We start from the raw sequence: 13,818 nt of genomic DNA, 5'->3' as shown, positions 1-13,818 counted from the left end.
TAAGTGTAATTTATCTTTGTTGGTTACTGGTGATATCACAAAATCAGAGTTAAAAAAAAAACTACCAATAAACTTTTAAATGTTTATTATATAAATGTTTATTTAAAAAAAGAGATGATTATCAGATATTCCCAGCTGGTTGGAAGCTGAAAACATTTTATTCTACTTTTCTTTCCTTTTTTTTTTGTGGCCACACCATGAGGTATGTCAGAGAAGGCAATGGCACCCCACTCCAGTACTCTTGCCTGGAAAATCCCATGGACGGAGGAGCCTGGTAGGCTGCAGTCCTTGGGGTCGCTACGAGTCAGACACGACTGTGCGACTTCACTTTCACTTTTCACTTTCATGCATTGGAGAAGGAAATGGCAACCCACTCCAGTGTTCTTGCCTGGAGAATCTCAGGGACGAGGGAGCCTGGTGGGCTGCCATCTATGGGGTCGCACAGAGTTGGACACGACTGAAGCGACTTAGCAGCAGCAGCAGCAGCATGAGGCACGCAGGATCTTAGCTCCCCAAGCAGGGACTGAACTCACAACTTCTGCAGTGGAAGCATAGAGTCCTAACCACTGGACCACCAGAGAAGTCTCTTTACTCTACTTTTCTGATTTCAAATTTTATATATGCAATTTGTGATTCAGTTTTGCATTTCACGTATGATTCCATGAATGACAAATGAGATAAATTTCTTACCTCTGGTGTCCCACAAAATGTTGTTGTGGTGTCAGAAATAGCAATTCCTTCTTTACAAAGCCCAAAATCTGTTAAGACGACATGTCCCTGACAAATACAGGGGCAGTAAAATAAAATAATGCATGGATATAAATTGACACTTTTAAAGAACATTTGATTTTGAAATAATCATAGACCAAAAGCAAACTTCAGAAAAATAGTACACAAAGCTCCATGTCCCCTTCCCCCAGCTTCTCCCTCCTCCCACACGCCCCGTGCTGACAGCCTATATAACATAGTACAGCGTCAGAATCAGGAAATTGACACTGGTACAATTCTGTTAGCTAGACAGCCACCTTTATTCAGTTTTCACTCTTTCACATGTATGCATTTGTGTGTGTGTATGTGTTGTTTCAGTTGCTGAGTCGTGTTCGACTCTTTTGTGACCCCATGGAAAACAGCCTGCCAGGCTCCTCTGTCCGTGGGATCTCCCAGGCAAGAATACTGGAGTGGGCTGCCATTTCCTTCTCCAGGGGATCTTCCCGACCCAATAATCGAGCTCATGTCTCTTGCATTGCAGGTGGATTCTTTACCACTGAGCCACCAGGGAAGCCCTGTGTGTAGCTCTATGCAATAGAGATATATAGATTTGTGTAACTACCTCTACAATCAGAAAACTTTCATCAACCCAAAGGAACAAAAGAACTCTCTTATGTTACTGCTTTATTTTTGAACTTACCTATCCCTTAGTCCCTGGTCCCCTTACAATTACTAATCTGTTCTCCATGTCTCTGGTTTGGATTTTTTGAGAATGTTATATAAAACACTCATGTATGAATGGAACATGTGTTCCATTATATGGAATCACAGTGTGGAACCTTTGAGGCTGACTCTTTTTCATTAAGCATAACATTAACAAGAATTGTGAACCAGCAGATTTTTAAAAGCCAATACTTACTACTGAATCCAAGAGAATATTTTCTGGTTTCAAGTCTCTATCAAATTAAAAGGAAAGAAAAGCAAAACTCAATTTGAATTGAAACAAAATAATAAAAAGACATTTTCAGAAGTGCAATTTTAAAAATTTACCTGTACACTATTTTGATGGAGTGCAAGTAACCCAATGCACTGGCAATCTCAGCAGCATAAAACCGAGCTCTGTGTTCAGGAAAGGACCGCTCTCTTTGTAAGTGAAAAAACAGCTATAAAATTGAAGTAAAAAAATGAATACCAAGATAATTCACACATAAAGTGAGACAAATATACTCTGTAAATATAAAAACAGGATTTATTTTCGTTACCTTGAACATGAGATAAAAAAAGCACCGAAGTACAGAACTTTGATACTCCCTTGCCTGTGTCCCCCATCCACCCAGCAATCATTCTCTCTTCAACCGTAACTCTTTCCCTGCTCTTGCTAACTTACTCATCTATTTACCCCTCAATCCTCCAGTGTGGCAGTATCCTCACCACACCAGGCAACCCCCCCTAGAAAAGATTATTAATGAAGACCAATGATCTTGATTTTTCCATGTTAATTACCTTACTTGATCTTTTATTATTTGAATTAAACCAAATACTATTCAGAAATTGGTAATCAGTGGCTGGCAGACCAAACAGAACCCAAAGATATAATCTGTTTGAACCAAATACTGTTTTCAGAAAAATCTAAAATAACTGGTAATATTTAAAAATTGGGAAAAATTTTTTTGGGTAAAAACTCATAGTTTTAGTTTCGGGCAGGTGGCAAAGGGAAATGGGTGGAGGGGCAGGTCTCTGAACCATTAAGCCTAAATTCAGCATGGTAGCAACTGGCTGAAGCTCAGTGGCAGCTGGATTTTCCAGTTCATTTTCTTTTTTTTACTTTTTGGCTGTGCTGGGTCTTCACTGTGGTACACACAGGCTTCTCCTGTTGTGGCACATGGGCTTAGCTGCTCCACAGCAGGTGGGATCTTAATTCCCTGACAAGGGATCGAACCTGTGTCCCCTGCATTGGAAGGCAGACTCTTAACCACTGGAGCACCAGGGATGTCCCTTCAGTTCATTTCTTACACTTCCTAATTCTTCATGTATTTCTTACAACCCACCCTCTAGTCATCAGGTTACCTGCCTAAGCTAATTTTGCCCTAGGTTCTTATTCTAAATCTTTAGGTTCTAAAACAATGATCTCTCATTAGGCTTTCTTCTACCTTGGAGAGTTCCACCTCTGCTCCTTACTACCCCCAATGCTTCAAGGATTGATAAGGTGTCTGTCCTCAGTTTCTCCACTATTATTCTTTCTCTGGATACCTTCCCAACCAACTCAATCCAATGACTTTAACCACCACCTCTATGTGGATGTCTTTCACATGGACTAACCCATATGACTTAATCAAGTTATTAGCTTCTCCGTACCTCACTAAGTTTCTTTGTCTTATACAACACAATTGTTGTGAGGATAAAACAGCATGTTTAAAGAGTCATAAGAATGCTCAATACAAGTTAGCTATTACTGGAATTACTATCTTACCAGTAGCATTTCTCAAAAAACATTCAATACCCCTCTGATTCAGAGTTTTGGGGAATATTATTATTAGATTTGGTTCAAACAAACAAAAGGTGATTGTGTGGTTTAAAAAAGTTTTTAAAATATAAATCCTGGCTGTCTTTAAGGCATTAATTTCTCAAAGTCTCAAATATGCTGAAACGTGTTGTAAACCACCAAGGGGCTATAACATGAAACATTTTCTGAACCAGCTTCACCACAGAACCCTTTATTACAGGATCACCTCATCTGATTAACAGCTGCACGTTTTGGAAAATGACAGACTAATGTTTATATGCAACTGCTGAAACGTTAATTATCAAAAATTACAAATCAAGTTTCATTCCAATGTTTCAATATATGTTCTTGCTACATAGCTCAGTGACAAAACTATCAGAGAAGTCTGTAGCTTCATAACAAGGTTCTTTTATGAGCTTCCCACCTACACCATAAGCTGCTTAGGAAAAGAACTTTATGTCTCACTTCTCCACATCCTGCACTGTGCTGATTAGCCAGCATCTTATATACTATTGCTACTCAACAAATAGCTGTCTATGCTGGGCTTTGCTTCTAAAACCCTTAAGAAAAACTCTAACTCAATTCTATTTTTTTTTCCCTAAACATCATCAATACTGAAACACTAATTACTCACCTCCCCTCCATTAACAAAATCCAGAACAAAATAAAGCTTTTCAGTTGTTTGGAAAGAATAATGTAATCCAACCAAAAATGGATGTTTCACATTTTTCAAGAGCACATTTCGTTCAGCCATAATGTGTTTTTGCTGTTTAAAAAAATAAAAAGAAAAGGTAAAAAAAAATCAAGTTGCATTATACACCAGAAAACAATTCTGTTAACTGAGAAGATGGATATAGTAGAAACAAAGCTATTTTATTTTACCTCTTTTCTATTGAGAACTATCTTTTTCTGTAACACTTTGACAGCATAAAATTTTCCATCCAGTTTCCGTTTTGCAAGAAGAACCTGTTATATTTAAAGATTGTGCTGTTAGAAATAACAATGTTTTGACAGAGACAATTCACTTATCACTAAGTCAATACTTAAAATTTTTATAAAAATAAAGTCCACAACAGACCTAGATAATGTTATGTTTTTATTTTGAAACCTGAAAATTCCTAATTTGTTTCTACAACTCCACTTTTCCTTAGATATTTTACTAAAACCAAAGAAATGTTGATGATTTAAAGAGCCAGGCATCGTTTGTCACTTAACATGCTAATGCTTAAGGTTTTTACTAAGTGTCAAAATCCATACTGCTTGAGAAATGTGTGTTTATGTGTGTGTGTGTATGCTAGCCCTGAGTCCCAAAGTGTCTTTGGAAAATACTGAGGCTATAAATTTCATGGCTACATTAAAAAAAAAAGAGAGAGAAGAAAATGGTTTCTCAGTGATCAAAATGCATTTTCGTTTTAACATTTGGGTTTCTCTTATAGGGTTCAAATTTAGAAGCACTCAGAGAAACAAGCACCATATGTAGCTGAGATTCTATAATGGGCTGTGGTGTACACAGACACTTCATGGATGTGAAGAAACTTAGAAGATCTTGCCCTAGAAAAAAGGCAGCCATACTCCAAAGTTTTAGAAATAAATTTTAAGGGATTCAAGACACCCTACAAGTTGTGTAACTATCAGCTGATACATTTCAAAACGTCTTGAGATGATCAGCTGCTGGTGACAATGCTGGGCCTTACTTTTCAGTACATCTGTGGTCTTCCTCGTTTATATCTGTAATCACAGTCTGGTCTTGAGAAAAACACCAAACTCCAACAGACAGATGTCTTACAATACACTTAACCAGTGCTTCTCAAAACCATCAAGGGCCTCAAACACAAGAAAAGTCCTAAGGAGACATGACAACTAAATGTCCTGGATGGGACAAAAAAACAGGACACTGGGTAAAAACTAAGGAAATGTGAATAAATGATGGGCTTGAGTACATAATTATGGATCAATATTGGTCCATTGCTTGGAACAAATGTACCATACTGATGTAAACTGGTGGTTTGGAAATTCTCTGAACTTTCTTTTTTAAAAAATTTTAAAAATATTTATCTTATTTGACTGTGCTGGGTCTTTCTTATAGCATGTAGGATTTTTAGTTCCAGCATGAGGGATCTAGTTTCCTGATCAGGGATCAAAACCAGCCCCCATGCATTAGGAGCTTGGAGTCTCAGGTACTCAACCACCAGAGAAGTCCCCCTGAATTTTCTCTCTACTCAGGTGTTTTCTTTTTTTTTTTTGGTAAATCTAAAATGGTTCTAAAAAATAAAGTCTATCAGAAGTCCCCCTGAATTTTCTCTCTACTCAGTTTTTTGGGTTTTTTTTTTGGTAAATCTAAAATGGGTCTGAAAAATAAAGTCTATTGATAAGATGTTTGTTACTCATAAAAACAAAGTCAAGAATACTGTCAGGGTGTACATTTCCTCAGGTCAACTGCTAGCATCTCTCTCATTTCTCAGGCTTTTGTTCTCTACAATACTTGACTCCACTGAATGTTCCTTCTTTCTTACATTGTTTTTTCTTTCCTTGACAGCTCCCACCCACCTGACCTTCCCTTCTCTATACTCTGATTGGTTCATCTTCAAGTTTGTTCTGAGAAAATAATTCAAAGAATGTGGCAACTAGGAAGTACCTTGATGGCAGGCATTTTTTCAGCAGATTAGTAGATGTGGAGAATAGACAGACAGTTAAGAAACAGATGGGCAAATGGAAAGTGGAACCAAGACCACCATTTGCAAAGTTTGTCATACATATTTTTCACCTTCATTGTGAATCTGCATTTCTGCTTGCTTTTTTTTCTTTTGTGTACTCTGCTTTTGTTTTATTGTACTTTGCTGGTGTCTAAGCATTTTGCTAGATTTAAAGCTTTTATTAAACGTAATATGCATGTAGAAAAACTCACAAACATTATAGCTCAATAAATTATTACAAAACAGACACACTGTAATCACTTTCAGGTCAAAAAACCCAAACACTGTCAGTAGCCTGAAGCCTCCCATTTGCCCTATTCCAGAAATGATTCATCCCCTTTCTTCCTCAAAGATGACCACTATTTTCACTTGCAGTAAAACAGGTGAGTTTTGTCTATGAACTTTATATAACTGGAATCATATAGATAATGTTATGTCTGCCTGACTTCTTTCACTCTATATAACATGTTCACATTGTGACATGTATTGGATTGGCCAAGAAATGCGTTACAGGAAACCCAAATGAACTTTTTGGCCAACCCAACAGCACTGTTTTCATATTTCATTACTGTGCAGAGTACTGCATTCCACAGACATACCATAATTTATCCACTCTTTCAGTGACATTTAGATGATGAACAATGAAGCTTATGAATATTCTGGCACATGCCTTTCCTAGTGGGTATGTGCAAGCATTACTGGTGGCTACGCAGCTTGGAGGAGAACCAATGTGTCACAGCTAATGTATATATTCAGCTTCCAGGTTTAACACCAGTTCTCACCACATAAAAAATGAAACACAAAGGAATACACTCAATTAAAGATATGTAAAAATCAAATACATAAAGCCACAAAACACTACCAACAAAAGCTTAAGATGAATTAAATTAACAAAGGGATATGCCATGGTCATGGATTGGAAGACTCAATACTGGTAAGATGACAATTCTTTCCAAATTGATCTACAGATTCAAAGCAATTGATCAAAATCCAAAAGAATCTTGTTGAACCTGACATGCTAATTCTAAAACTTAAGGCTGATACACAAAGGGCTAAGAAGAGTCTCTTGAAGAGGAGCAAGGAGAGAAGATGTTCTGTTGAATATCAACCTTCATTTTCAAGACAATGTGGCACTGGTGCAAGGACAGAAAAATCAGTTAATGAAACAAAATATAAAATCTAGAGACAAGTATAAAACAAAATCTAGAAACAGATCCAAGACATATATGGACACTGGATATATGATGAAGGTTACCCTGCAGGGTAGAAGGGAAAGAAAAACCTTTTCAATGAACTGTGTAGGACCAGCTGACATTCATGAGGAAAAAAGTGAAGTGTGACCCTATGCCTCACATTATATACATTAGATAGATCTATTTGACTCTAGGTCCAAATGTGAGCTTTCCAAAAGATAATGCTGTCTGTCCTTAACAACAGACTATCTCTAACATTCCAACAGACTGTGAGCATTTTGAGAGCAAGATGCACTTCTACTTTTCTATAGCTTATTTTAGCACAATGCCCAGCGTGTAGCAGGTGGCAAACATATATTTGCTGAATTAATGAACACACACGGGTTTAATTTTATGGTCACAGTTTCTGGTCTCTAGGGAACTCAGAAAACAAACTAGATCTAGATACTGGAAGCTATGAATATAGCACACTATAATTAAACACATACATATTTATTTTTACTACAGATTGAAGTATAATGCAAAAAAGGCACTTAAATACATTTGATGATTCTGACAACTCCCATCTACGATGCTTCTGGCTTTAGGGATTCTTCTTGCTTGCTGTGGCACACTGTCAACTTTCGTGATTCACTCAATATTCACTGCATGAAGAGGGACAGGGGTCTCAAACTTCCCTTTCCTTCTCCAATTGCTGTTTACACAGCTGCTCACTGATGTCTTTATGGCCTCAACTTAAATAATACCTCTTCAAAGAAGTCATCCACCCTCCAATGCAGAGGATGCGGTTCAATCCCCAGTTTGGGGAACTAAGATCCCATGTGCCATGGAGCAACTAAGCCCATGCCTGCAACTAAAGAAGCCCCTGTGTGTCAGTGTAGCCAAAATATGTATGTGTGTGTATACATATATATGCATAAAGCTATCCTTGACTAACTCACCTAAGTAAGGGCTTCCCCCCGACTGCCTACTTTCCTGTCTCTTCGGTCTAGTCTTCATCTCCTGCAGCTTCATTAATGCATGTAATTATTTACTTGATTGCATATTTTTAATTGACTATTTCCCTCAATAGGATGTAAGCATCACAAAGGTACAAAGCATGTCATTTTTGTTCAATACTATCTAACAGGGACCAGAACAGTGCTTAGCACAGAGGTGCTCAACAAAATACTCGTTGAACAAATACATTTTAGGTTAGAATCTGAGTAGATGCCTTGTATCTTGAATTATTCTGTCAGTTCTTTGAAGGTAGAGAAAGCATCTTAATTCTATATCCTGCATATCAACAAGTCCCATGGTATCCCATATATAAAGCATGCATTCCCCTATAAACTGGTACACCCACTATGGAGATTAGTATGGAAATTGCTTAAAAACTAAAAACAGAGCTACCATATAACCCAGCAATCCCATTCCTGAGCATATATCCCAAAGAAAACTTGAATTCAAGAAGACGCATGCACCTAATGTTCATTACAACCCTGTCAGCAATAGTCAAGACACAGGAGCAAATTAAATGTCCATCCCATTGATGGAGGAATGAATAAAGAAGATGTGGTACAAATACACAATGGAATAATACTTAGCAATAAAAAAGAATGGAATAATCCCATTTGCAGCAACATGGAGAGACCTAGAGATTGTTATCCTGAGTGAAGTAAGTCAAAGAGAGAAAAACAAATATTGTATGGTATCACTTTTATGTGGAATCTAAAAAACTGGTACAAATGAACCTATCTACAAAACAGAAACAGTCACAGATGTAGAAAACAAATTTATGGTTATCAGTGCGGAAAGGGCGGGGGAAGATAAACTGGGAGATTGTGATTGACATAAATACACTACTATATAAAAAATTGATAGTAAGAACCTACTGTATATCACAGGGAACTCTATTCAGTATTCTGTAATGACCTATATGGAAACAGAATCTCTATCGATCTAGATTCACTTTGCTGTACAGCAGAAACTAATACAACATTGTAAATCAACTATGTGTGTGTGTGCTTAGTCACATCTGACTCTTTGTGATCCCATGGACTATAGACCACCAGGCTACTCTGTCCATGGAATTTTCCAGGCAAGGGTACTGGAGTGGGTAGTGGGTTGTCGTTTCCTACTCCAGAGGATCTTCCTGACTCATAGATTGAACCTGTGTCTCCTGCATTGGCAGGTGGACTCTTTACAATTAATTTTTAAAAAGCATGCATTTTTAAAGTACTAATTTACTGAAGAAAAAATAAAAATACTCACCTTGCCAAAGCTGCCTTTTCCAATAACTTTTAAGAAATCAAAGTCTGTTGGTTTAGCACTGAAATAAATGAAAAATGACAAGAATTAGCCTCTAAGAAAACTGATAGGATGTTAACTTTTCAATAGTTTTTAATACTTCACTCCTTAATAAATAAATCTTGGGTACACTTCAGCATGAGAACTCCAGCCTTTACACTGGTAGGATCTCATCTTTACTATAAAAAAGGTAATGAGTGAATGAGTGATAGTCACTCAGTCATGTCCGTCTCTTTGTGAACCCATGGAGTGTAGCCTTCCAGGCTCCTCTGTCCATGGAATTCTCCAGGCAAGAATACTGGAGTGGGTAATAATGAATAGTAATGATACCTACTTTCTGGTTAGATAAGAGATTTTCTCATTTTATTTAAGCTTTGTTAAGTTTGGCTTAAGAAGGGCTTCAGTAATAGACTTTTTGGGAGAAAAAGGTCTATCTATCTACGATCTGTCATTTCACTTTTATTAACCATAAACCTCACAATATTGTTAACAAGGAAACTGAATGACTAGATAAATTAGTGACATATTTCAAGGACTAAGTAGTCTGGAAATTATTATGAAAACAAAGTTACTAGTAGGAATACCTGGTGAAGTCAGTAAGAAAATTTTCTGATCTGGAGAAAAAGTCACCACACTGTTCTGCATACACACTACCTGCATGTTAAAAATAAAAGAACTCTCTACTTATTCTAATAGATAGTAATGTAGAAAAACCAGGAATCGAGAAGGCAGAAAGAATACTATGACTGCCTTTTTATTTATCTTAACCTCAGGTTAAAAGCAGCATTGGCTGTGTGTAGGCAAAAACAGATGGCTGCACAAAGCTGAACTTAAGTAGCCAGAAGAGCTGTTTTCTTTAACAGAGGATGAATTCCTAAATTGGACTAGGGGGAGTGAAATGACTCCATTCACATTTTAAATGTCCTTCACTTAATTACCAAAACAAAGTCAATACAAACATGAGAGGAATACCAGGTCTGGGTTAAATAATAACAAGTCAGGATTACGGAGATAAATACTTAACTAACCTTAGGTGTTTTTCTTCTTCTAGAACTTGCTCTTTGAACTATTTTGTTCTCTAATGATATGCTGAATACTGAAATAATTTTTTGAACAAATGTAATAGTGAAAAAACATGCAAATCCTTCAAACACAGTAAACACATCGAGGCCACAGCCAAAATCCTATTGTTAATTGTTGGTGACAAACCCTAACTGGAAGCATATTTCCATTTTGTGCTGCCTGACAAACTCTCTTGAATCCACCATACAACTGAAACTGCTCATAGAAGTCACCCGTGACATTAAATTCAACGGTCCATTCTCAATCGTCATCAACCCACCCTATCAGCAACGTCAACAGTTATTTATTCCCTGTCTTCATCTGCTTTTGTGACACCACATTGCTCACTTCTCCTGTCTATACTCATTGGGATTCCACGGTGGTTCAGCTGGTAAACAATGCACCTGCATGAGGGAGACCTGGGTTCGATCCCTGGGTTGGGAAGATCCCCTGGAGAAGGGAACGGCTACTCCAGTATCCTGGCCTGAAGAATTCCATGGACTATACAGTCCGTGGCATCACAAAGAGTCGGACACGACTGAGCGACCTTCACTTCACTTCATACTGACTCTCTAAGTGAACCAAAAGGGTGAGAGAAGCAGCACAGTGCGCTGGGCTGAGACAGTATCCTTTAGAATTAATCTGGTAAGCCTGGAAGGATAATTATGAGGACAGCCACACTGCACTCTTCTTGTAACCCACAGCAGTCATCACTCATCTGTCAGGGTCCTCAAACTGAGCCAGGGAAGTGGCCTTGAACTCCTCTGTATCCCAATGAACTGTTGGGGTTGAACCTTAAAGTGAAGCCTACATTTGCCACTCCTGGTGTTTTCCAAAATGTTTCCCCTGGGTTCAAATAAATATGGGACTATGGGAGAAACCAGAAAAAAAATAAGTTTAATAGCTTTTCATATGCTGATTTCCATCAAGTCTCCCCTGGACCAAGCTGGCTAACAACCAGGGCTGTACTGATGACATTGGGTACCAGGAGAATATCAATTAGGCCTGCACAGATGTTTTTGCCAGAGTACTTCCCAAGTGCCTCCCAGGACTTTTGTTCCTCTGGGAAATATGGTCTACTCATCTTACACGAACACACACACACACACACACCCCAGGAAAGTGACAATGGCGTAACAGCAGAACCCAGCCAACAATCTGTGGATTAAAAACTCCTCAGAGCTCTACTATAACAAAGAGAAGCTAGAGCAGTGAATCAGAAAAGCGTATGACAGTACAACAGTCACTGTAACCACAGTTCTATTTCACAGGCTTCCAGTTAAACTGGTATAATTAGGTACATCTGCACATTTACAAAAAAAGATCTTCCTCAAATCCATTTAGACTGTTGAAACAAATTAAACCTACTGAGGATTTCCAGATGGTCCCAGGTTGATGTTCTGTGAGGTAGAGAGTAGCTGTTGAGATGGAAAAAAAAGAAAAGAATTTAACATTCTTACTGGAGTTTCAAAGGTTATCAGTCAATGGATATTTCTGAAGTAAAATACACATAACTGTATCACAGATATTTGCCATGTTAAACCTAAAGCTTTAATTCTCAATAAATGCGTAGAGTCTTGGGAAGATACACAATCAATATAAACAACCATTTTAATGATCGATTTCAAGAGAAGTTTTAAGGGAAAAGGTAAGGCAGAAATCAAGCTCAAAGATGGCAAATGAATGAAGTAAACTGCAGAAAGCTCCTTAGAAGAGGCGAGCACTGAAATAACAATTTAAGAGGAATCTTTTTTTTTACATTAAAAAACTGGTTAAAATAGCTTTTGTTTTTAAATTTTCAAATATTTAATAAGCTATTATTAAAGACAAGAAATGGTAATGTGATGATGATTACAACTGCAAATGCTGGATTAAAGTTTTAATTTGGGAGGAGGTAATTTTACTTCTAAAGCAAGCACATGAAGAAAAACCAAGAGTGCTTTTCTCCCTAATCCCACTACTGTGATAGTACCTAATTTTTAGATAGGCTTCTCTTATTATAACAGTTAACAAAGTACATTTAATCTCTCCTATTAACTTAGAAGCACATCTTTACTCACCTATTAATACAGTATATCATAAATCAACTAATAAAATTCTAGCTCACTAACAATTAGCTAGAAATTTAACTCAAAATCCCAAAAGATTAAACTAGTGATCCTTTTACAGTGAGCACTCTTCACAAAAGCCAAATGGAAGTGAATTCTGCTTCAAAAAATTCACTATGAAATTCTTAATATATTCAAAGAATCAAATCAGAAATGTCTCAAATATGCACATTTACCAGAGCCCTATACAATTCTATGTCATATAAGATTATATAAAATAAGTTTTTAAAAACATTCTCTTTAATTAGAATCAACAATTTTATCTAAGCAAATTTCTTATTAGAGACATAGGTTATATATATTCCCACTTAAATTCATTTGCAACTTACAATCTCTAGAAAACAAGCTTTTTTTTAAAATTAAGGGCAAAAGGTCTAAAGCATGTTTCTTATAAAGTAACAGTGTTGGCACCAAACTGATACATTTCCTATACATTTTAATTAAAAAATAAAATAATAAATATTTACAAGTATAAGATGAAGCAAGGATTTTTTTTGGGGGGGAGAGGTTCCTTTCTATTGGTATTGTAAAACAGCAAAAGATCCTAGTCCAAGTTCCAGATTTTATGGATGAAACAAGAAACAAAATCTGGATCTAAAGTCAACAGAGACAGAACAGGAGCCAGAACCCAGCAATTTCTCTTAGTCTGGTTCTTTCTTCAAAAAGCATTTTCCTACAGCAGTGCAAGATATTCTTCACATGACCTACACCTACACACGCTCAACATGACTAACAAAGAAAATCATAGTTACATAAATTTTACTCCTTAAAATATTTTCTGAATAGTAGTAAGCTGTCTTTAAAAGTCCATACTAACAAGTAATTTGATTACAAATACTTCTGGCACCTCCATATAGTCTTTGCATTAACTTCTAAAAACTGACCGTGTTCACACTGTGTAAATTTGCATAAGAAAGTTTTATACCCTGATTTCATTTAATGGTATGTTAAAACTTAAAATAATATCATCCTTAGAAATATTTTTTAAATGTACAATATATAGGGACAATCACTATTTAATGAATGTTCACACTGATTCTAACTTTTCATTATGAATCATACTAAAGTGAACATCTCTGCTTTTTTTCTGTGAGAAGGGTTGTTTCATTTATATCAACTCCTAAGTGACATGAATTATTTTCATGTTTGATACACTTTGCCAAATTGCTTTCCAAGAGCTGCATGAAATGATAACACCAGTAAGGCCCAAGGATGCCCATCTTACCTTACCCTTATTAGTCCTGGTGTATTTCAGTTTCTTG

At 36.8% G+C, this 13,818-nt stretch overlaps 1 protein-coding gene across 1 annotated transcript in view; it reads right to left on the bottom strand.

Moving 5' to 3' along the window:
- SGK3 (serum/glucocorticoid regulated kinase family member 3) overlaps positions 1-13,818 on the bottom strand; it is a 47,272-nt gene that overhangs the window by 11,024 nt on the left and 22,430 nt on the right. The window contains exons 6-12 of the mRNA XM_068983298.1: positions 11,817-11,866; positions 9,351-9,408; positions 4,094-4,177; positions 3,846-3,977; positions 1,759-1,871; positions 1,628-1,664; positions 691-777 (exon numbers count right to left, since the gene is read on the bottom strand). Coding sequence (XP_068839399.1) covers positions 691-777; positions 1,628-1,664; positions 1,759-1,871; positions 3,846-3,977; positions 4,094-4,177; positions 9,351-9,408; positions 11,817-11,866 — 561 coding nt within the window. The remainder of the gene's footprint in view (positions 1-690; positions 778-1,627; positions 1,665-1,758; positions 1,872-3,845; positions 3,978-4,093; positions 4,178-9,350; positions 9,409-11,816; positions 11,867-13,818) is intronic.

Source organism: Capricornis sumatraensis, chromosome 11 (assembly GCF_032405125.1).
Source record: "Capricornis sumatraensis isolate serow.1 chromosome 11, serow.2, whole genome shotgun sequence".
Taxonomy (NCBI): Eukaryota; Metazoa; Chordata; class Mammalia; order Artiodactyla; family Bovidae; genus Capricornis; species Capricornis sumatraensis.
The sequence above is the reverse complement of the archived record's forward strand: the minus strand, read 5'-3'. Positions and strand labels throughout refer to the sequence as shown.